This window comes from Pelobates fuscus, chromosome 13, assembly GCF_036172605.1.
Source record: "Pelobates fuscus isolate aPelFus1 chromosome 13, aPelFus1.pri, whole genome shotgun sequence".
In the NCBI taxonomy this organism is placed as follows: Eukaryota; Metazoa; Chordata; class Amphibia; order Anura; family Pelobatidae; genus Pelobates; species Pelobates fuscus.
The window spans coordinates 12,465,585-12,490,611 of NC_086329.1; the positions used below are offsets into that span (position 1 = coordinate 12,465,585).

The 25,027-nt window shown below is 40.1% G+C and overlaps 1 protein-coding gene across 2 annotated transcripts in view; it reads right to left on the reverse strand.

Annotated features, from left to right (window-relative positions):
• Positions 1–265: 265 nt before the first annotated feature.
• KCNH5 (potassium voltage-gated channel subfamily H member 5) overlaps positions 266–25,027 on the reverse strand; it is a 215,366-nt gene continuing 190,604 nt past the window's right edge. For both annotated transcript variants that reach the window (XM_063440105.1, XM_063440106.1), the window contains 2 exons: positions 23,309–23,505; positions 266–1,437 (listed from right to left, as the gene is read on the reverse strand). In XM_063440105.1, the coding sequence (XP_063296175.1) occupies positions 499–1,437; positions 23,309–23,505 (1,136 nt within the window). In that variant the 3' untranslated portion in view covers positions 266–498. The remainder of the gene's footprint in view (positions 1,438–23,308; positions 23,506–25,027) is intronic.

Sequence of the window (25,027 nt, forward strand, 5' to 3'; positions counted from 1 at the left end):
ATTACTAGTGCAATGCCTGTGATACATTCATACGTACTTGCACAACTTCCACACCCACCTTTCTCACACAGACACGTGACGTTGGGTGTCTTATCAGCATTAAACCAGCGTTATGTTGCTGATGAAATGGTGGAAGGGTTTTAGACAATATATGGTCATTATACCAAGCCTGAGATCTACAAATTTCATAGTAACATTGGCAGGTTAGACCCTGATATTTAAATATAACATTACCTTTATTATACAAATAATTTTTGTACTGAAGATTATAAATAAGAGAGAATGCATGCAGTCAACTGCATATTTTACAAGCAATACAGTATCTAGATTAAGGATCATCTCTTTGGCAGGCCAGAATCCAGCTGGACATGCAATATTTACACATCAAAATAGATCAAATTAATTAGATTAATAAATGTATGTATAACTGCATATATAGACATTAATGTGCAGACGTTATATATGCAGCAATACACCTACACGCACACACAGTATACGTTATACATGAATCTCTTCTTTTTCTGATTCTGGTGTGAGGGGTCTGGAGACACTAAAAATATCCTGACATGGTATTTGAAGGGGACTGGAAGGATTGGGGGGAGGAGTAGATGGAGATTCTCTGTTCTCTGACAGTATTTTTAAGATTGCCGAAACTTGCTGCTCTAGAGCAGTCATTCGGCAGCTCAGCAACTGAATGTCCTCCTTTAACTCAAGTTTGACTTCCTGGAGGGTGGTCTGTAAGGCTTGTTCGGGGATGGGGTAAAAAGGGTGTTTTGCATCAGCTTGAATGGGACTGTGTTCGAGTGGGCTGCGTGTTTCCCCTGCTTTGTCCAAACGAAGGTCACTTTTTGTGATTCCACTGTCACAAGAGTCTGTTTTTCTTAAGGGGTTTTTTGAAACCCCATTTTCTGGATCGATACATTTTGGGTCATCTGAAAGCAAGCCCATTGATTCTGCTTTTGTAACATTGTTCCAGTCTTCCTTTTTCTCCTCCTGTACCTGCATGTTGTTTTTCAATCTCAGCCAACCTTTCCCGTTGCCGTTTTTAATACGAATGGGGCTGTTGACTTTCAGACATTTCGGGTCACTGTTGCCATTTGGCTTAAGCTCCATAGCATCCCTATTGTTTTGTTTCAGAGATTCAGTGGTTCGAACATAAGAAAGCGATGTCTGGATGGGTGTTATCTGGGACACAGTCACCACGCTGGTGCCAGTAATGACTGCTCCATTGTGCATTGAACGATTCTCCACTTGAAGTTGATTTCTTTCCAGATCACTGTTTGTAGAGACTTGGTTCCGTAACTCCTTCTGCTGTTTAAACTTTTGAAACAGTTTTCGTACAGGGTGGTCCACTGGGATACTAAGTGTCACTTCATTCTTCTGACGCTGTCTCTCTTCTTCCTCTTTCTTTACATCGCTGATTTTACGGAAGATGATCTGATAGAAAAGGGGAAAACCATTAGATAAATATGGTCAGTTTTGGCATCTTCTCTAAGAAATAAGATACGCTTGGCTGGAAAATTATACATTGCATTTTCTTTATTTCTTTTTTTAAACTTATACATTCAGTGCTGCAAGGCAGAGAGAGTGACATGTTGTAATAAGCATTTGGAAGAAAATACAATTCTGTTTTATTATAATCTTAACTTCCAAGCAGCATAAGATCCATGTAGCATCTAGAAACATCAATTCTGAATATTTAATTTCAGTAAAATCAGACACATTTGCAAATGTGCAAACATTTATTATTATTTTTTTAACCACGGATGACATTTTATATTTATGATTTTATTTTTATCTAAGATTCTTACCATCGGATTCCCCATCTAAATAGTTCAATATAAATTACAGCTTTTTAGAGTATACTTTAATCTGCCCAATTACCAGTGATATACACTATCATTACATCATTATTGTTTTCGTTAGCAGTTCACTTGTCTAATTAGCTTGACAAATGATTAGGTGTATAGCCCTCTTAACCCACTGCTAAAATGAACATATATAGAAAAATGTATAGGCATCCATACTAAATGCTGAACTTATTAAGTGTAATCAGGAAAATACACATATTATAAATGGAATAAGCATTTAATTTATAGAGTAAATTAATAAATGTAATACATTGTTCCAGGTAAAAAAAAAAAAGGATAACCTGTTCATTGTGAACAGAATGGAGTTGCTGTAATATTAAGAAACAAATCAGGATATAAGCATGATAAAGATAAAAAACATTTTTAAATCCAGACACTCGTTTTCGCTGATGCTGGGATTGTTACATTAGGTTATGTCCCCCTGAGCCTGTAGCTTAAACGTAGGCAAGTTAACAGCAGATAACGTACTTGGCGAGAGAAATGGAGAAATTACTCCGTTCGGGTTTTTCCAGTAAATTTGGACTTTAGTGAATAACCCTAAATGACATTTGTCAAACCACTTAAAGTTTTGCAAAAGCTGTAGCGACTGCACCCATAGAATCCTTCCACCATAACCACTACAATAATCTGCAGTGGTTATGTCCCTTAGTGTCCTTTTTAATTAGTAATGTGGAAATCCGTTAATATCCAGAAATGTAAATAAATTCCAAATGACAATACAGAGGTCAGTGCGCTTAAATGTAGAACAATTCCGGAAAGTAATGAAATTCTGTGATCTTTATGTAGGCGGGTTACATAACCTTTTTATTTTTTACATATGAATTCTGCATTAATAGATCACATGGCTGTTATTTTTGCACTCATAAAATGGTTACGTGAAATCAAATCTACATTTTAGATAACAGTGCATTTTGCTTAAAGAAATGTGAGTGTATGTGTATATATATATATATATATATATATATATATATATACATACATACAGTTGCAAGAAAAAGTATGTGAACCCATTGGAATGATATGGATTTCTGCACAAATTGGTCAAAAAATTTGATCTGATCATCATCTAAGTCACAACAATAGGCAATCACAGTCTGCTTAAACTAATAACACACAAAGAATGAAATGTTGCCATGTTTTTATTGAACACACCATGTAAACATTCACAGTGCAGGTGGAAAAAGTATGCGAACCCCTAGACTAATGACATCCCAAGAGCTAATTGGAGTGAGATATCAGCCAACTGGAGTCCAATCAATGAGATGAGATTGGAGGTGTTGGTTACAGCTGCCCTGCCCTATAAAAAACACACACCAGTTCTGGGTTTGCTTTTCACAAGAAGCATTGCCTGATGTGAATGATGCCGCACACAAAAGAAGAATTGTTGACTTGCATAAAGCTGGAAAGGGTTATAAAAGTATCTCCAAAAGCCTTGCTGTTCATCAGTCCACGGTAAGACAAATTGTCTATAAATAGAGAAAGTTCAGCACTGCTGCTAATCTCCCTAGGAGTGGCCGTCCTGTAAAGATGACTGCAAGAGCACAGCGCAGACTGCTCAATGAGGTGAAGAAGAATCCTAGAGTGTCAGCTAAAGACTTACAAAAGTCACTGGCAAATGCTAACATCCCTGTTAGCGAATCTACAATACGTAAAACACTAAACAAGAATGGATTTCATGGGAGGATACCACAGACGAAGCCACAACTGTCCAAACAAAACATTGCTGCACGTTTACAGTTTGCACAAGAGCACCTGGATGTTCCACAGCAGTACTGGCAAAATATTCTGTGGACAGATGAAACCAAAGTTGAGTTGTTTGGAAGAAACACGCAACACTATGTGTGGCGAAAAAGAGGCACAGCACACCAACATCAAAACCTAATCCCAACTGTGAAGTATGGTGGTGGGGGCATCATGGTTTGGGGCTGCTTTGCTGCATCAGGGCCTGGACGGATTGCTATCATCGGAGGAAAAATGAATTCCCAAGTTTATCAAGACATTTTGCAGGAGAACTTACGGCCATCTGTCTACCAGCTGAAGCTCAACAGAAGATGGGTGTTGCAACAGGACAATGACCAAAGCATAGAAGTAAATCAACAACAGAATGGCTTAAACAGAAGAAAATACGCATTCTGAAGTGGCCCAGTCAGAGTCCTGACCTCAACCCGATTGAGATGCTGCGGCATGACCTCAAGAAAGCGATTCACACCAGAAATCCCAAGAATATTGCTGAACTGAAACAGTTCTGTAAAGAGGAATGGTCAAGAATTACTCCTGACCGTTGTGCACGTCTGATCTGCAACTACAGGAAAGGTTTGGTTGAAGTTATTGCTGCCAAAGGAGGTTCAACCAGTTATTAAATCCAAGGGTTCACATACTTTTTCCACCTGCACTGTGAATGTTTACATGGTGTGTTCAATAAAAACATGGCAACATTTCATTCTTTGTGTGTTATTAGTTTAAGCAGACTGTGGTTTTATTAAAGGACACGGAGGCTCCTATTATGCTATTCTCTTTCTTTTATTCCTCAGCAGCAAAAGAGAGAAATACTGTAAATATTCAACAAAATGTAAATAATATCATTTACCCCAAAGAGTTAACCATTTATAACACATTAACCAATAAGAGTGTCCCTATCCTAATAATGTCCCATGTGACCTTAAGCCACTCCACTTTCTTTTGCAGCTGCCTCCTCAGCTAAGTACAATTTTACTTCTCTCTACATATTTGGAAAATTATCTATTTATCTCTGTTTAGTTTGGTACATTTGCCTTAATTTAACCTTGTTGCATTACCTATGCCTTATTTGTCCTTTTTTTTGTGGTAAATTATTTGTTTTTTATCACTGTGTTTGTTGCTCCCTTTTCCCTCCCCTCCCCCAGTCACCTGGTCAGTTTGATTATCTTCCGACCAGGCTTTTCTACCATCCTGCTTTGAAGGGACCAGTCTGGGGCTCCCTCCTTGCACCGGGTACCATTTCCCGCGGTCCCGGCGGTTCTCGGCATCAGCCGCAGCTAAGTGCCGCTCGTGCATGCGCATATGGCGAGTGCGCATCGCGGCGGCCATGTTTTGATTGGCGGTTTTGCCGCGCTTTTTCCTAACGCAGCAAATACGCTCACCTGGGGGCGGGAACGTGTCTGTGTTACTAGCCTGCTCTACTGCTCTAACTGTGCCTAGTTTTTTCTTGTTACACAGCTTTGCATATTGTTTTACTTGTACCTCTTAAAGCTGTATTACTTAAATAGCTGGTGCCTCTTAAAGCTGTATTACTTAAATAGCTGGTGCCTGTATTGCTTAAATAGCTGGTGCCTCTTAAAGCTGTATTATTCAAATAGCTGGTGCCTCTTCAGCTGTTGGCTTATTTATCTAGCTGCTAAACTGTCACATTCCTACTCCACAGTCTACTGATAGTAGTTAAGGCTAAAAATATTTATCTGTCGGTCATTTAATCCTTTCCTCCTGGCCACGCAATGATTGAAGGGCCACAGGAGCAAATGGACTCTGAAGAGTTGCATTCCCTCCTGGATGCGGCTATGACTAAGTCCGTGACACAGGCCATATTTACCTCTATGGGGGCCATGTCAGACAATATCTCACTATCAATTACCAAGGCACTGAAATCCTCCACTTCTAACCCCCGAGAGGATGATCCGGTAGCCCCTAGTGGGCGTAAGGCCGTCAAAAAGTCCCACCACCTGGACGAAAATGCCTCCAAAACAATACAGACGGACAGGGTACGTCCTGTCGCAGATCATGTGGTTGAACCACAACAAGGAGCCCCCCACCGGGCAAAATTGGTGAGGAATTGAAAAAGGGCTAGAGCCTTCATTGAATCCTCCGAATCTGAGTCGGAGCAAGAGGAGGCACAGAGCGAGTCCGATGAGGAGGACTCTTATGACCCCAGTTTTTTATCTCCCTGAGCACAGCTCCATGACAGGAGCGGGAGTAGACTCCAAAGATGGAGTAGACGACTCCGCCCTGGTTCATCCGCAAGGCGAACCACCTTTTGACCCCGATACCTTGCAACACCCGAGATCCTCGGAGTGGTATCCCCTAGAGCACGTTGCTAAATATATCGCTGTTCGTATTAGAAAACCACTCGACAAGGTGGCACGGAGCAAACTCCGGGCGGAAAGCCCACGCCGCACTATTCCGGATATGGCATGCGCCACCCATCAGGCTGGAAAGCCAAGAAGGGCCTGGATTTTGCCTGGCGGAATTGCCAGGACAAGGTCCTGGATATCCTAGGGCCAATTGCAAAAATGTTCGACATGGTCGAAGGCGCAATAACAGGTGGTACCCCGGTGGATTTAGAGGCACTCAGGGGGTGGATCCAGCGAGCCGTATGCCTGCTGGGCAACGCCAATACGGCGGTAGCCACAGAACGGCGCAAGGCAATCTTGATAAAAATAGAACCTAAGCTAGTGAACCTAGCTATTTCAGAGCCTGGACCCCAGGCAAAAGCCCTCCTATTTGGAGATACTTTTGTTAAAGAGCTAGGCACATATGTAGGAACCTTTACGGCACTTGATAAAGCTCAGGCCAGCATGAAACGAGTGTTCCACCAGAGAGTTTTTGGCGGGGCCGGCCGATATCAGGGCCGTCAGCCTGGCCTAGCAACCCCGGGGTTCATACCGGGGCAACCGAGGCCCCATACAGTCCAGGCTTACAACACCTGAACCCAGAACTACCACACCGTTCTTCCCTGTCCGGGGCAGACCATGGCAGTCTCGGGGACTCAGAGGTTCTTCCTATGGCCGACGACCTTATGGTAAGTTCTATACCTCGACATCTGGCTTCACTAACTATGGTAGGGGGCAGACTGTGTCATTTTGTCACTGCATGGTGCAAGCTCACTGCAGATGCATGGATCCTTCACACTGTTCAGGGATAGATTTTGTACACTACCCTGTTCAAATACAACCCCCCAACCGCATGGTGTTTCCCACTCACGACCAATACCTAATATCTCAAGAAGTACAAGCCTTAGCCTCCAAGGGCGCTATTGCAGAAGTCTTCCCTCTCACACCGGGTTTCTTAAGCAACCTCTTCCTGGTTCCCAAAAAGGGCGGAGGCGTCCGTCCAGTCATCAACCTACGACCCCTAAACATGTTTGTCACATACCACCACTTCAAAAAAGAAGGCATCCCCTCTCTGAGAGATCTCCTGCTTACAGGGGACTGGATGGTCAAGCTCGACTTGAAGGATGCGTACCTCACGGTTCCGATGGCCGAAGAGTGCCAAAACTTCCTACAATTCCAGTGGGAAGAGACCTTATTGTTATGGGCAAATGCAAATATTACAAGTTTTAGAATGAAATGTTGTATTTCTTAAACTGTGTACTTTGTCTTTAAGAGATATTGCAAACTGACAAGGTGTTAGAAATGGAACATATTGTTTTTCATAGATGTTTCTTTAAGCAATAACCTCAGTGCATAATATGTTTGCGCCATTTTGTCCCAGACGAATTACAATAACAATAACGCATAAACAAGTTTCAAGGCTATACTACGACTCTTTCAGTACACAATATACTGTGGTAACCCCAAGTTAATGGAACTTCCCCAAATCCGGAATCTCCCACGACTGTGCACTTACGTCTTAGTATAAACAACAGATAAGCTATTCAGACTTTGGGAAGCCATCTTGTCTCTTGAACTTGATGGAAGTTCCCCAGGTCCGGGAGTTTCCCATGACGTGTGCACTTGCTTTTAGTTATGGACTTTTTCATATTTGAACTATGGTGACTCTAAAATGACGACACTTAAGGTATAAATAGGTGTACTTTTAAAATGTTAAGAAACAGAGGAGAGACTTGGAGACAGACGCTGCTCCATCTTAAAATGACTGAGAGGCTGACATGATGACATGTTCAGGAGGGTATGTTAACCTATTAATGATATTTGCAAGCATTTAATTTCATCTTATAAACTCTGCTATAATGGATGTTATATGTCTATATTTATATTTTTATATAATAAATATCTAAAAGACAAAACTATTGCTTCCAAGACAATCCTTATTTTATATTGTATTCTCAATTATTTACATATGTTAAATAGAGGATCTCTTACTAACTATATAACATTATGGCTAAGATATCTGTATGGTTAGCCCTGCTAAGTTCTATGCTTTAAGACATTATAGAGGTAAATAAGGGAACCGCCCACGGTTACATTATGGCGATTCAATTGCCTACCGTTCGGCCTATCATCGGCACCATGGTGCTTCACGAAGCTCATGAAACCAGTGGTCGCCCTCCTACGCAGCAGAGGAGTTCGACTCATAATATACCTGGACGATATCCTCATAATGGCGCAAGACCCTCATCTGCTCCACGAACATTTCTCGTGTACGAGGACTCGATTAGAAACCCCAGGGTTTCTAATCAACTGGGAGAAGTCGGTCACCAAACCCTCTCAGTCAATAGAATTCCTGGGATTCACTATAGATGCTGTGAACGGAGCACTCCTACTCCCGACAGCCAAAGTCAAATCCATCAAAAAGGAAATCAGGCAGACTTTAGCATGTCCCATTCTTACCTTGAGACAACTGGTCAGGATTGTCGGCCTCCTCTCAGCGTCAATCCAAGCCATATTCCCTGGGCCTCTGCACTACAGGGCACTCCAACAACTGAAAGCCAAATACCTTCGCTCAGGGCACTCATACTCAGACTCTGTTCCTCTCGACTGCACCGCCAAAGAGGAACTCATAGTGGAATATGATGCAAGCATGCTCGGCTGGGGAGCGCGCGGTGGAGCTATCTCCACCGGAGAAAATTGGTCCCTAGGAGGAACAGAAACTACAAATCAACTGCCTAGAACTGCTAGCAGGATCGTTTGCACTACGGAGTCTTTTAAGTATATCGACCAACTGCTCCATTCTATTACGCATGGACAATATATCAGCGGTCTGGTATATCAACCACCTCGGGGGCACGAGGTCAACAATACTAGCAGAACTGGCGAAAGATTTCTGGCAATTCTGTCTGGACCGCAACATTTCGGTACAAGCAGAGTACATTCCGGGGATGTACAACATAGTGGCGGATTGGAACTCCAGACACCTACGAGATGCCAGCGACTGGCGGATGAACCCGGTCATCTTCAGCCACTTACAATCACTTTGGGGCCCCCTGGACATCAATCTCTTCGTGTCACGTTTGAACACACATTTGACAAAATTCTTCAACTGGAGGCCGGATCCGGAAGCTCTGGCGACGGATGCTTTCCTCCAACCATGGCGGAAAACCCGCCACTACGTTTTCCCTCCTTTCTCCCTCATCGCACGAACTCTACGTCACTGAACCTCCCTGATCCTCCCTGATCCTCATAACCCTTTTGGACGTCTCAACCCTGGTCCATAGATCTCCCGAGATTACTACTGGTGACAACCAACCTCATATGGGACTCCGATGGGAACTCACACCCCCTTTTACTTCAGGGACATCTCAAAACTCTTGGCATGGCTCCTCTCAGGGGACCCTATTACATCCCAAATGTTCCACAGGCAACTCTGGATCTCCTGGCAGGAGCTTGGGCCCCAGGAACAAGGAAGTCGTACCTACATGCCTGGAATGCATGGAACAACACATGGATCCCATATCTGCAAATGTGAGTCAGGTTCTGAGTTTCCTGACTTCACTTTACGACTATGGTCTGGCATATCATACAATTAACTTGTATAGATCAGCGATCTCGGCAGGCCATCAAGGCTGGGATGGACTCCAAGCAGGAAAGCACCCAGTGGTGTGTCGACTTCTATGTGTCATCAAGTTTGCACGCCCACCAAGACCTAAATATGCAGCCTTATGGGATGTTGGCCTAGTTCTCAGACTTTTCGAAAATTGGCAAAGAAATGAGGAACTCTCGATCAAGCAACTCACTACTAGGTTGGTCACGCTATTGTGTCTAATCTCCTGTAAACGTGTCTCAGATGTCGAGCACTGGACCTCACGGCACGCTCGTTTACACCAGAAGGAGTCTCCTTCATCATATCGAGATGTACGAAGACATCCATTACATCAGTCTTCTACCCAGCCCTTCCACATAACGTTAAGTTATGTCCAGTAGCCTGCCTCAAGATATATGAGGCAAGGACCGTCTCGATTCGTGATTCCCGGTATCCAGATCTGTTTCTGGCACTCCGACAACCTCACCATCCGGTTTCTACTATCACCATATCTCGCTGGGTTTACCCCTTAAGGACACATGACATGTGTGACACGTCATGATTCCATTTTATTCGAGAAGTTTGGTCCTTAAGGGGTTAAATGGATCATGGAGTCGGCGGGCATTGATACCTCCACGTACGGAGCACATTCTGTAAGGGGTGCTATGGCATCAAAAGCCGTTTCTCTAGGTGGTAGGCTAGAAGACCTCCTCTGTGCAGCTGATTGGTCCAGAGAATCTACGTTCCGAGAATTTTATTTCCGACCAATTTCTCATTTTTCTACTTCCACAGTGATCACGCAGCTTTGAACTAGCATAATAGGAGCCTCCGTGTCCTTTAATAAAATTACCAGATTTTACTAATTTCATGACGTAAAGTCATGATTTTATAAAGGACACGGAGGCGAGTATTACCCCACCCAATCCAGGTAAGTTACGCCCTCCCTGTCTATACACTGTCATGTAATGGGGCTAGAGTTGTGTAATAATGTGATTTATTCTTTCACCTGATGACTAGTACTGAAATGACAAATTGGTTTTTGGAAGATAGTATCGTAATGTAATATGGAAATAAGATCCAAGAACGTATTTTACCATTTCATTTCTTTGTTTTACAGCCTCCTAATTGGGTTGTCATTCTGGTCCATGCCTGCCCATACAAGTTCAAGCAGAAGGTTGCCTGTTTCATCTGGAGCCCGTTGCTATAAGTTTGTGGAAGTCACGGTTCTTCACTTTATTGACTACATCGTTTTTTCTGTTTGAGGAAGTGTTCATCGACAACATCAAAAGAAAGAGGAGTGGCTTAAGGTCACAAGGGACATTATTAGGATAGGGACACTCTCATTGGTTAATGTGTTATATATGGTTAACCCTTTGGGGTAAATGATGTTAATATTTACAGTATTTCTCTCTTTTGCTGCTGATGAATAAAAGAAAGAGAATAGCATAATACTCGCCTCCGTGTCCTTTATAAAATCATGACTTTACGTCATGAAATTAGTAAAAATCTGGTAATTGTCTATTGTTGTGACTTAGATGATGATCAGATCACATTTTATGACCACTTTGCGCAGAAATCCATATCATTCCAAAGGGTTCACATACTTTTTCTTGCAACTGTATTTTTTTTTATTTATTAGAATTAATACACTTCAAAACCTCTCCTATAAATACTGCATTCATAAATTAGAACCTTTACAATGAAATACTGATCAGGAAGATACAATTCCATCTTAGAAAGTCTGGAATAGAAGATACATTTACTTCCAGGGTTTATAATGCTTAGCTTTTAAGACATTCTTCTGGGACAAGGAATCTACATGCGCTGTCCCCAGTATACAGTCTCCATCTATGAGAACGCTTAACAGCAGCATAACTGCTAACCTAAAGTACAAATAGCAAACCGTGGCAGATCAAGGAGCTAACCTACCTCCCGCAGCTGCTGTATAACTAAATGACCTATTATCACTATATAACACTATATAACACTAACTGTAATAAAAATTAATCACATTTTATTTGCAATAACAAAATATATACACACGCACAGTAAACCTACTATTGCAGACAGATACAAAACCTAAATGAATGATACAGTTATATCACTGTTACAGAAGAATAAATCAGAAAACATTCTCAATGGTCAAAGAAAGAAAAACGGTAGTGTGCACTGGCATGCTTACAGGCTTGATTTTGTTTTGCTGCACCCATTAATAAGTATGTACGACAGGGATAATGTTAGACTTGTGTGCCACCTAATGCCAATATATTTCTATAATTATCAGCCACCCAGTTATCAAAGATGTACATATGTTCTCTATTTAATATTTAAGGGCCAAATTAAACTCTCCTGTTTCAAAAGATATTTTAAAGTGACATTTCACACTCCTAAACCACTTCATCTAAAAATACTTTACATGTGAAGAGTGTGCCCTCTTTTTTCATTTTACTTTAAGTGTAGCTCTCAATAGAAATGTACACTTTTATTAACAAACCTTGTTACACCCCCACACCCCAGGCTGTCAATCAGACAACGGGTCTTGCTACTTCCTGTGTTTTTAGCTTAGTGGATCTAAACTGAAGAGGCAGCAATTGCACAGAGCACCTGCCTTGCAAAGATTTCTCATTGAGCTACATTTAAGAAGTCTGTGATTGGACATAAACCGCAAATCTGGGTGGGGTTAGAAGGGGAGGGCTTGTAAAGGCGTCAGACAAGAGAATGCAAAATGTAATATTAAAATATCATATCAAGCTTTATATATCTTACTTTTGACCCAGGGCTGGTTTTCACCCTGCAAATAAACATTTATTTCTCCTTCTCCACCTTTAAAATGCATGGCTCCCCTCCTCCCCGTAATGCACCAGAAAGATATGGCTCAAAATACAATTAACTATAGTGGTATATACTACATCTGTATGGTTTTACTGCAGTTCTGCTATCAAACAGTGTATGTCACATGTTCATTATATTGTAGGGATTATTCAATAAAGCAACAATTGTGGAATACTAAGAAGGGAATTTTAAATTCTAGGCTAAAAATAGGAATGTTTGAACATTTTGCCTGTTCCTCTATTTTAGCCTCAAATTTGTCTCCCTCGTTTCTATTCTCTAGATTTCCTGACTTAAGGACTAATACACACTGAATCCCATCCCTTAGCCGAGCAGAGCATTATAGGAAATAATCTCAGTCTAGTAAATAAATCTCTGTATGTATTATTTGTAGTATAATAAATAAAACCATCTACTGCTGAATTGTTTTATTTTTTTTCTGATGCGAATATAAAAATAAAAATAAGTAAGTTAAAATAATCTCTCTATAGCATGGATTTATATTATAATCCATACAACCTTTATTCTGATTCTTTTTCTTAAATACAGGTAGTCCAAAAATAATTTTACAAAGGGGTGGATTGGCGATGAGCATGTTTTGGGTAATTAAGTAGAACGTTAATGTCTCAGTTTATAAGTTCTTCAGCTCAAATGCATATTTTATAAGCCAATAAATAATGCATTGCAACTGTATCTTGCGACAGCATAATTAATATGACATCAACTTAATGCAATAGTGCAGTTATGTACGTAATTATATATTCATTGATTTTATTCAACTCCTTAAATTGAATCCATTGAATATTTATTATGTGATTTCACAATATCTAATGACACTAAAGGTTTCCAAAGAAAAGTTCCACCAAGCCTAAAATGACTGGTTAAGCGGAGATGCTGAAGTAAAAACTATGAAATGGGAAGCTCCTGTCATTGTTTCTATACGTCACAGTATCACAATGAAATGGAAATATCTAGGGCATCACATGTAAGTTTGTCCAAATTACAAAATTGAGAATTCTCAATTACTATCCAGACTATTTACTAAACAGAGGAGTGAACAAGGATTTGCAAATTTTAGTCCATAATAGCAGAATACAAAAAAACCCCAAAAAACTAGAGGTGCATTTTAGGGATGTATATGGGCAAAAAATGTGGTTAAGTTCGGAAATTCCGGTAAGTAAAAAAAAATTCAGGACTTCGGGGCTAAAACAAATCAGACATTTGTAAGCATCCCTCTCTTGCCACCACAACCACTTACACATCTATCGGGCTCCCTAGCCCTACCCATAACTCTACCCCTAACCACCACAACTACTTACACATTTAGGTGAAGGGTTAGGTGCCCGGACTGCCACCGCAACCACTTACACATCTATAGGGCTCCCAGTGCCAGGAATTGGCTTATTGGTCTAGATTCCTGTCATTATTCACGTAATTTCCCTCCCTCTCTTGTTTTGCCACTTTTCAGAAATCCGAAGCACTTCGGCAAATCGGTTTGGTTCAGCACTTTCAGAATTCGCCACTTCAGCAATTCGGCACTTCGACAATTCAGTTCGGTTCAGCACTTCCAGAATTCGCCACTTCAGCAATTCGGTAATTCGGCACTTCGACAATTCAGTTCGGTTCAGCACTTCCGAAATTCGGCAATTTGGAAGCATCCGAATGTCTGAATTGCCGAAATTCGTCTGAATTTACATTCGGAACAAAACAAATTGCACATGTCTAGTGCATTTAGCAATATGTAAACCAGGACCTGTACACGGATCTGCAGGTAACATTATAAACTAATCTGTAACCGCTTCCTTCTCTTTCATTTTATGTGTGGGAAGTGGGAGATTACAAAATCTAATGCACAGATCAAATTAGAAAATCATATGGGGTACCCAGCATCTCCTACTAACCAGGAGGGCAGTAGAATGCTCCTTTATCCATTTAAGATATCAGCAGCAATAAAAAATAACTAATATGGCATGTATTTCTGTAGTATCACTTCTGACAAACGCCCATTCTACTTCATGATCTCACAGAAATGCCTGTTGTTTGATGGGGCTGTAAACCTGTCAAATCCATGTGAAACCGCACAGTTCTTGAAATGAGTGATAATGATAAAGTAATCAGGAGGCGAGGTGCGTGTTTCATACAAAAATGTGTGTCATCCTTTTTCACATCAAGTGCATCATGGATGCTACTAATAATTATAGTTTGAAGGTGAATTTATTTGCTAAATACAAAAATGACTTCTCAAGCTACACTACGGAATTTTAGAATATTCTGTGATTCTATACATGAGCATTATGATTTTTGCAGTACAATCACTACTCCGATCCACGCAGTCCTGAGATGTAAAACTTTGAGACATGATATGGATATCAAATCGCTTGCTAAGCCATACAACCTGATGTTTATTAATGGTTTAAAGTTGAAAGGTAGAGAACTGCAGTTGCTCTAATGCAGGAGTGGCCAAGAATGGTCATCTAGAGTTTCACATAACCATTATCTGTCTGGCGAATGATGTAGTCCAACAGTAGTTTGTGGACCCAAGGATGTCCAGAAGATGCTCTAGAAGAAAACCAGTGTGCTACCACTAGTATTGAAACCTGATAGGTCAAACAAGAGCTGTAACTCTCTAAAAGCTTATATATGCTTTGCTCAAAAAGAAACCTTCCGAGTGACTGCTATGACTCACGCTGACTGTTCCAGGGAGTTTAAATGTCCTTTTTATGTTCTGTGAACCACATCTTTGAGCTCATCTCAATGTCTATTGAAGATTGTGCAAGTAAGAACATGCACGGGTAAGCTAAATAACAACTAGAGACAAAATCAATTACTGTTTCAGGGTAGCCCAGCTCTGCAAAAATGTCAGCGCCTCTTTGTCCATTACGAGACACTGATTTATTTGACCTGAGAAAGTGCGCAATGAACAGAAATAAGCACTCGATTCTAGTACAATGAACAGCTTCCGAAAACACACAGCAATCTACTTCTGCCCTTATTTTATTTCTCATTTATAACTCATCCAAGAAAGAACAATAATTAAGTCACAAATCAATTAACTCTACAATGCTCACACATCTCATGCTGACCGTTTTGTTCAACTGGATACATGATGGTCACCCTATTCCAGATTTAAAACTCCAAAAATATGAGCGTTAATAAAACAAAAGCTGCATCAGATACAGGATACAATGTTGTACTGCAGCCATGTCCATTCTTGGTCAACCACCTGCCTCCAGCAAACCTGTTTGGGTCGGCTCATGATTCTAAACTCCATGTCAGCAAAATAGAGATGATTGATGGGAAACAAAATGATGATTGATGGCTAAATATTGATTTCAGTCACAGATTAAGTACGACATAAATAACAGAAGGGGTAAAAAAATTATATATCACTAAATGCCCCTCTAAATGACTGGCTGCTCATTTCCTTAAATTAACCTGTCTAAAATAGAACATCTCATCTCTCCCCCCCCCCCCTCCTAAAGTCTTGCTAATCCTCTGTCTGTCACCCTCAAAGTCAATGGTGCTACCATCAGCTCCACCTCGCAGGCTCACTGCCTAGTGGTTCTCTTTGACGCCAACCTCTCCTTCACCCCTCATGTCCCATCACTCACTAATTCCAGAAGCTTCAATCTCAAAAGCATAGAGTGCATCCACTCCTACCTACCACTAGATTCGGCCAAGGTGCTGGTCCATGCCTCTATCATCTCTAGATTACTGCAATCCGCTTCTCAGTGGTTCTACGCATTCCCAGTTTGCTCTGTCAGTGTATAATGAATGTGGCAAGGCTCATCTACATCTCCACTCACACATTCCCGGCTCACGCTATCTGCCAGACTTAACATTGGTTTCTTGTAAGATTTAGGGCTCAATTAAAAATTCTAATGCATGCTTACAAATCTCTACATAATGCTGCTTCTATCTACCTATCCTCACTAATACACAAGTATGTCCCCTACGCTCTGTCAAAGATCTGCGTCTATTCTCTGTCCGTACTCCCACCTCTAATGCTCGCCTTCAAGACTTTAATAGAGCTGCACCATTCCTGTGGAACTCCCTTCCCTTCTCCGTTAGACTCTCACCCAGTTTCCGTGATCATTAAAAACTCACATCGAAAGAAAAGCATATCAATTAAACTGCTAATACCTTTCCCTCCCTGGACCTTGGTAACTCACCCTGCTTCCTCTCCTGCAACTGTGTTATTCAAAAAGTTAACCCTTCACTGTAAACTAATCTAGTGACTTAAAATGGATAAATAAAGTAAACCGAGTGCAGGTCAGAAGTCCAGATCCAAGTCAAGGGCTCGTGGGCTGCACCACTGTAACCACCTAATAGGGAGCTTCAATAAGGGGGTAACCCTCCAAAATATGCAGGAAATAGGAGAAAGTGATGTATAGAGTCCAACAAGGGGAAACTAACATCAGGAGAGCTCCACTGGTATAAGAGATTAGGAAGGGGGGCCCTACCTTTAATCAATCCAAAGATAAAAAGGGATATGTAAACAGAAAGGTCACTTTCTTCCTAGTTAAACTACTTTTTTCCCCGTACATGAATTGCATCCTTTCCTTACCTCTAATGCCACTTTACCCCACTCCCTCTAGAATGCAAGCTTGTTTGAGCGGGGCCCTCAAGGCCCTCTGTTACTGTGCGTCCCACACGCCTTCTTACAAATACTTCTCTTAGGCCACCCATTGTACAGCGCTGCGGAATTTGTCGGCGCTTTATAAATAATAATTTTATTCACAGAAGTGAGAAATAGAAGGAAAAAAAAGAGGAGTGGTAAAATCGATTTATATTCTATATTTATTAACTATATAATATATAGATTATTTCTTTTTAAATGATCATCCTGTTTTTTCACTCTATTGATGACTTTTTCTCACTTGACCCGTGAACCAAATTGCGGGAAATGCTGCTGTCAGTATACTGCGCAATAAGAACATAATATTAGGTATAATATTTCGCAGCACACTGACTTGGCCCATTTTTTGTGCCTTTTTTGTTGTTCTTACCCGTTTTCCAAATCTTAATCTCGGTTCTGAAATTCTGCCAAGCTGAGCTTACATGCGGCAGAATTCTGTGTGTCCCTGTTCTACTTTCAGAAAAAAAAAAAAATGGTTCGGCTGAGCCAAATAATATTGCTGTGTCCAAGTTTAGTCCAGAAACATAAATATTTATAAAATAAGACTGTCTGTGATGCTTCGGAACAAAAATACAAGTTAGACTTAATAGATAAAACTGAATAAATGTGTTTTGTGAAAACAGGACTCAAACTTTAAATATATGTAACAAGGGACCGAAAACAGCTGGTAAGCAATCTGTTAGAAGGCAGTTTATGCAACAAACTTCCTATTGGAGGGTGACTGGTAATTTGAGCATTATATAAGCATTTTTTTTTTCTCCCAAGAACAGGTTTTTCATAGCTAACACACAAATTCTACATTTTCTGACTTCAAAGCAGCAGTAAATGCATTCTGTGGGCAATGTCATAAGTTTATTATATATTTTTTTTCTACACTTCTCAAATCTAAACCCCTCTAGTTACACTACAATTATTAGAGGAATATTTAGCATGTGTTTCAGATGATTTATATTGTAAAACAAAACTGGAAATAATAGATTCAGTCCCATCTTTTCCAATGTATTACTAACTTCACTATAAATATATATTTATATATTATTAGCTGCACATATAGTATTTTTTTTTAGGATCGTTCTCCTGTAGAGTTAGAATAATTTCTCTATTCTTGCCACAAAGGCATATTTTTTTTTTTTACACTGTGTAGAAACATTGAATTTTACCAGAAATACTCATGACTAGCTATTGCGAATTTTGCAGTCCAGCTTACGTGCAAGGCTATGTCTCATGAAACAGCTTCTTTAAGGCAATTGGTCAGCGATAATGGTATTTAAAGGGTTACTCCAACAACCATGACCACTTCAGTGATATGACGTGGTCATGGTGGTAGGGGCATGAAATATAGAGGTATGATTGTGTGCCGGGGGCTAGTTACAACCCAACCACATGTGACAATTCTGTGCATATTTAACATCTGTCGTCATTTCACACTGTACGTAGCCGAAAGACATGAAAATCTAATAGCTCTTCCGCCCAAGCTCACTCCATCGTGAGCAGTTTAAACAAAAACAACAACAACAACAAAAAAAAAAACTCTCTCTCCTTGGTGGCTCAGCGCGTGGGCATGCATTTTCTTCCATTTGGGATATATCTAGAAGCAGCTTGCAAAAGCTGCAGATTACTTGATGGCACACTTTGCAAACTTAGCTCAGACCTTCCCAATGAAGCACAACAGAAGTCATGACAAGTCTTTACAAAGCAGGTGCTCTGAGCAGTTGCTGACTCTCGAGTTTATCTCCACTGAGCTAACCAAACCAGGAAGTAACAGGACCAGCTGTCTGATTGACAGGCAGGGTTTTAAGCAGGTTAATTTATAAAAGTGCCAATTTCTATTGAAATATGCATTTTTTTCATAAAATGCACACCCCCCCTCAAAAAAACCACACTCCTCTTTAAAAGTAAAGTGCTACAGCTTTCTGATGTGCAAAGAGTGAGTCCTTTTTTTGTTTTTTTTTGTTTTTATTTACAAAAAGTACAGATTTCAGTAGAAATTGGTACTTTAAAAAAAAGAAAAAATCTTGTTACATCCCCCAGGCTGTCAATCAAGTTTGGAGGGTCACTTTAAGTTATTTTGTCTTGGTTTTTGTTTCTGATAGACTAAAAGGGAGGAGCTACCTCCTTGATTTAATGTGTTTTTATAATGCCAACATATTCTGCAACGCTTTAGTTATAAACATTTTAGAATATTTATAGGTGGAGAAGGCCCTGCTCAAATGAGCGTACAAGCAATAAGGTCTGGCCGGGATTCAAACCTGGGTTTAGTTATTAAAGGCATGTTACCACTACACTAACAATATTCTAAAGTCAAAACACACGACTTCTGAATACACACGAGATTTAGCTTGACTTGCAAATGCAAGTGAGAAAAGCCCTGGCAGCCATTCTTGAACTGCTTACTAAAATAAGCCCATTATTTTAAAAGTGCAAGCAAAATCATTTCCACCGAGCAACAGAAAATTAATTAAACAAACTTCCTACTGCTCCTGCCCCTAAAGCAACTATAATGATCTGATTCCCAAGACAAAACAAAAAGCCGGTTTTAAGATTTTAATCAGTTTCATACACATCGGAACGCGGATGGAGTGAGAGATTGATTTAGTGGCGTATTGTAGAAGTTTTCAGGTTTAGTCTAAAACAGTTCTATAGCCTTGAGATTTCAGTTAAATGAAATTGACGTCTTGCATCGCTAAGTTTAGGCTGGATTCCAACCAATAAACCCCCAAAGCACTAATGGCAAAATGTAATAGAAATACAAACGGCTATAGATCTATAAAAATTAACACTTACAAACCTATGCTGGCAATGAATTTATATGTGCAAATTTATATAAAATATATGTATATAATAATATTGTATGTAATAAACACAATGCTTGTTCATGCAATAGATAAGGAATTCATGCTTTTAATGCACATATATTGCAATTATATTGCATCTTACTTCCTTTTCCCCCCTAATATACAAATACATGCATTTAGTAGTAAAATTGTAGTGTAGTATTTCAGCTATATTAAAGGGACACTATAGTCATCAGAACAACTACAGCTTATTGAATTCGTTCTGGTGAGAAAATGCAGTGTTTACATTACATCCTAGTGATAACTTAACTGGTCACTCCTCAGATGGCTGTTAGAGATCCTTCCTGGGTCATGGCTGCCTAAAATGCATCCAAACATTCAGTGTCTCCTCCCTCTGCATGCAGACACGGAACTTTCCTCATAGAGATTCATTAATCCAATTCATCTATATGAGGAGATGCTGATTGGCCAGGGCTGTGTTTGAATTGTGCTGGCTCTGCCCCTGATCTGCCTCCTTGTCAGTCTCAGCCATGGGTTTACAGGAGGAGATCTAAAATAGGTAGAGCTATGTCATTACACATCCCTGTTGTCTATATATTAGAGTAGGGGTTATCGAGTTTTGCTTTGGGCTTAAAACCCAGATCTTTCTGGAACCTAACAATGCCCCTGCTATGTTGAAATAAAGCCCACCTACAGTGGATATAGCTGCTTGACTAAGTGCAAGTATGTGTACGACACTAGGTAGGTAGTTCAGGCTGATAGTGAAGTGTGTTTAGACCTCTCCTACCTGTACACTTCCTGTCTATAAGAAAATAGTCTTTGTAGTTTGCACCTGCTCTTCATCTGGTGGCAAAACTGACGGAAAGCTAAGATAAATTTTGTTTTGCAAGAGAGGTGAAGAAGGTGATCAAATGTCATTAATTATTTTGCTCAGAGTTGTTATATAAACTTTTGGGTACATAGTTACATAGGCTAAAAAGAGACATGCGTCCTTCAAGTCCAGCCTTCCTCACGTATGTTTTTGCGGTTAATCCAAAAGAAGGCAAAAAAAACCCAGTCTGAAGCGCTTCCAATTTTGCAACAAACTAAGAAAAAATTCCTTCTCGACCCCAGAATGCTGGTCTGTCTGTGTTTCCAAAAATACCAGCAAATTCCATTCAATTACCTATAAATATGTATTTCATATACATTTTAGTTCTCACAGACTGTATGTTCTAAAATATATATGTGCTCTTGTTCACCAGCAGTGGTGGATATAAAATGTTATCAAATAAATAAAACTGAGATCTCTAGCGCTTGTTTTGTATAAATTACGTCAGCTTGTACTTCCCAAACCAGAGTCTCTTTCTATACTGTGGTTATGTTCATGGGCTCGATCCCTTCATGGAAGGAGCTACAGACCAGTAGACTATTCGTAGTGCCAAGCATTTGGAGTTGTTCCTCTTAAATGTGCAGTGCTGTTGCAGAGGAAGTTCAACAGTTCACGCTGTGTGGGAATGAGCAAAGACCCTTTCTTTGCTCTCTCTATGTAAGTATGCCTCCTTTTATTATTGTTACCCCAGCCACACACAGAGCACTATATTCTGTTTTATTTCCAATCTATATACTGGTAAACTTCCTCTGCAATAGCACTGCACATTTAAGAGGAACAATTGCAACTGCTTTGCACTACAAATCGTCTACTGGTCTGGAGCATCTTCCAAGAAAGGATCGCGCCCATGAACATAACCACAAACGGGGACTGTACCGCCCAAGTGTACACATGTGGAGCTGATCATAAGCTCCAGGAAATTGTAAGTGCTATTCTTTTTTTAATTAATCAATTACTATAAATACTACACTATATTCCATTGTCTTGTCTTCCTATCTTCCATATTGTTTCACCACCACACGAATTTGAGGACACTCTGAATGTGCTACCTTGCTGCACCCTTTGCTATAAAATATTAGCAGTTCTTTATTTCTTCCTAATACTTGCCAATTTTTCTGTAAATTCCTAGAAATGTTTTGGTGTTTCTGTTTTTGAGATCCATCAACAAAACACTGTACAAACAACAAGTACCGTTTTGGCCTTAGAATTTGTTAGTTGTGCGCAAATGGTACATTGAGATACATTATTTAGCTAAAAAAAAACAGGCATAGGGGAGGAGTTGTAAATGTAAAACTGAACTGAATCAGTGAACCTTCACTAACAGTGAAAATATAAATTCAGTGTTTGTCAAAATACTAGTGTGCTATAAAATAATGAAAGAGTACATTTTATTTGGCTATTTAGCTGTTGCATGAATGCAACCAAGACTAGTTAAAATGAAATACGTGTTCCTGTCCAAATTTAGATTTAGTTTAAAAAAAAATGATAAAGTAAGATTTTCTGAAGACACGATGTACAGATTAAATATTGCATGTGTGTGTAAAATAAAGATACCTCACAAAATAGTGCCAACTTTTGCATCAAACACAAATAGAAGAGGTTACCCATTTTGCTGTATGCAATATATAAAAGTAAATTGTTTTAAAGGATCACTATAGGGTCAGGAACACAAACATGTATTCCTGAACCTCTAGTGTTAAAACTACCATTTAGCCACCCTGGTCCATTCATGCCTCCCTAAATATAGTAAAATCTTACTTGTATTCAAGTCTGCAGCTTCATGCTTTGTGTCTGTTTCCTTTAGATGTGCCCACTGCCTACTGACACCAGCAGAAGTGGTAGCCTGATCCAATCACAATGCTTCCCCATAGGATTGGCTGAGACTGACAAGGAGGCAGATCAGGGGCAGAGCAAGCAAAATTCAAACCCAGCCCTGGCCAATCAGCATCTCCTCATAGAGCTGAATTGAATCAATTAATCTCTATGAGGAAAGTTCAGTGTCTGCAGAGGGAGGAGACACTGAATGTTTGGATGCATTTTAGGCTGCCATGACCCAGGAAGGATCTCCAACAGCCAACTGAGGAGTGCTCAGTGAAGTTATCACTAGGCTGTAATGTAAACGCTGCATTTTCTCTGAAAATTTCTCTGAAAAAAGTTTACAGCAAAAAGGACGAAGGTAATGATTCTACTCACCAGAACAAATTCAATAAGCTGTAGTTGTTCTGGTGACTATAGTGTCCCTTTAATTATGTTTCAATATTTCACAGAGGAGTTCACACACTGAACTGGAAATTCTAAAGCATCATTATTTATATAGTACAACCATTCCACAACACTTTACAATTATACAAAGGGGATATCCTCTCAACACCCCAGAACTAATTGTTGCCCCAGTCTGCAAAGAAATACACTGAATTCCCTGAAAAATAAGTTGGAAATTTAGTGCAAAAAAAAAATGTTTTTAAGGCAGCCGATTGAATGGATTGTAGGGTCAGGGATGATCGTGGCTGAAGAGGCAGCACACTATTGAAATAACTTTTAACTTTGTGTCCTTAGCATCTACTGTATGGCTTCCGGATCAGCAGCTAAACATCACGAACATTGACCTGCAGATATTGAATCCAGCTCTTACCCGTTTCCTCAGGTTACATGTCAGCGTCAGATTCCTTGAGAACGAGTTAGCAAAGGCTGTGTAGAAGTCCAGTACTTTCAGTAAGGCTTCACGTTTAATAATGTGTAAATCGCAGTATGTCAGTGCCCGAACATTGGCACATGCGTGAGCAAGAGTGGTCTCTTTCCAAAATATATCTCCAAATACATCACCCTTACCTACGAAATAAGACAAAATGACCATAAGTAAAGATCAAAACACATTTAAATGATGGCATTGTATGTGTTATACAGCATTGTCCTCTTTTCTTCTTTGTTTTTTTTTCCCACACCAGCCAATCTCATTTACTAATTTTGGTAAATACTTTTGTTCTGTGTTTTTTTTTTTATATGTACTAAGAACAAGTGCTCCACTTAGCAATTTATTAGCTGTTACAAATGGCAGTTGCATTTCAAGACAAAGTAAATGATCTGAACAATGTTTCTCAGATCTACTTAATGAATGGCGCATGAATTGTCAAAACAGGAGAAGAATTTTCATTATGTTTGTATGAAAATGTTTCCACTTCACAATCAGAATGAAAATGTCTGCAATAAATACTCAATCTGCACACACGTATCATGGTATTTAAAAGCAGTCATGACTGTTATTCAATATAACCAGCCTGCTTTGATGAACAGAGTCTACCACACTAACATAGTTTAGTGCCATTGGTTTATTGGAGGTAACAGACTTACTGGCATGGCCCCCGGCTCACCGCGAGGTGTGACCGCGCCGACGGACTGAGCTTACCTGCTCAGCGGTGAGTCGGGAGCCACTCCACTGGGTAAATATTCTAAGGACATACAGTTCTCTGTTTTGCCCTATTGATGTGTAATGGGAACCTATTGTCTAAGGGTTGTTTAGGGGGGAAACCTTTTCTGCTGCACCACCTTTTGTGCCAGCAGATAGGGACTCCCCCCTGACCAGTTTGTACCTGAAACCAGAAATGATGTCATGCGTTCCAAGGTGGAACGCAGGAAGTCTCTGCTGCACTACTATTAGTACTATCAGATAAGGGCTCTCCTCGATCAGAATTAACCCGAAACCGGAAGTGATGTCATGCGTTCCAAGGTGGAACACAGGAAGTCAAATGGCCGAAAACCGGAAGTAACATGTGACCGGAGAATTTTCCCCGCGAAATTTGAAAACTGATATGGTATATAAACCATGAAGATTACAGCATATCTACATCCCTGAGGAAGTCACTATAGTGACGAAACGCGTTGGATACTACACTCTGGACATTTTATGCTAATAACCAGCACTGTTATTATAGTCCATTCCATTTTATTTTATTTTATTGTTTTTGTGCATCTCCAATTTTGGATCTCTTTCTATCACCATCTGGAGACCAGACCAAAAACTTCATTATGGAGACATGCTGTTTTACCACTGATTTTCTGTAAGTGCAATCTTTGTAATAAATTTTGTAAATTTTATACAATCTGCACTATTTCTATTTTCTTTTATTCCTGAGCCAAAGTGATATTGCCATATAAGCGATTGAATCTGGAACTTCTCCTCTCCATATACTACGAGACAGACACCTGCTTCCACTGCTATCCAGTCTCTATCATATACATCTGATCCTTCATTTGGACAATACCCCTGACAGGGTGACAGGCGTGATTACCATCTCTCTTTTGTAAGTTCTCTACCACGTGCAAATTTATCTTTGCCTTATTTACTTCACCATAT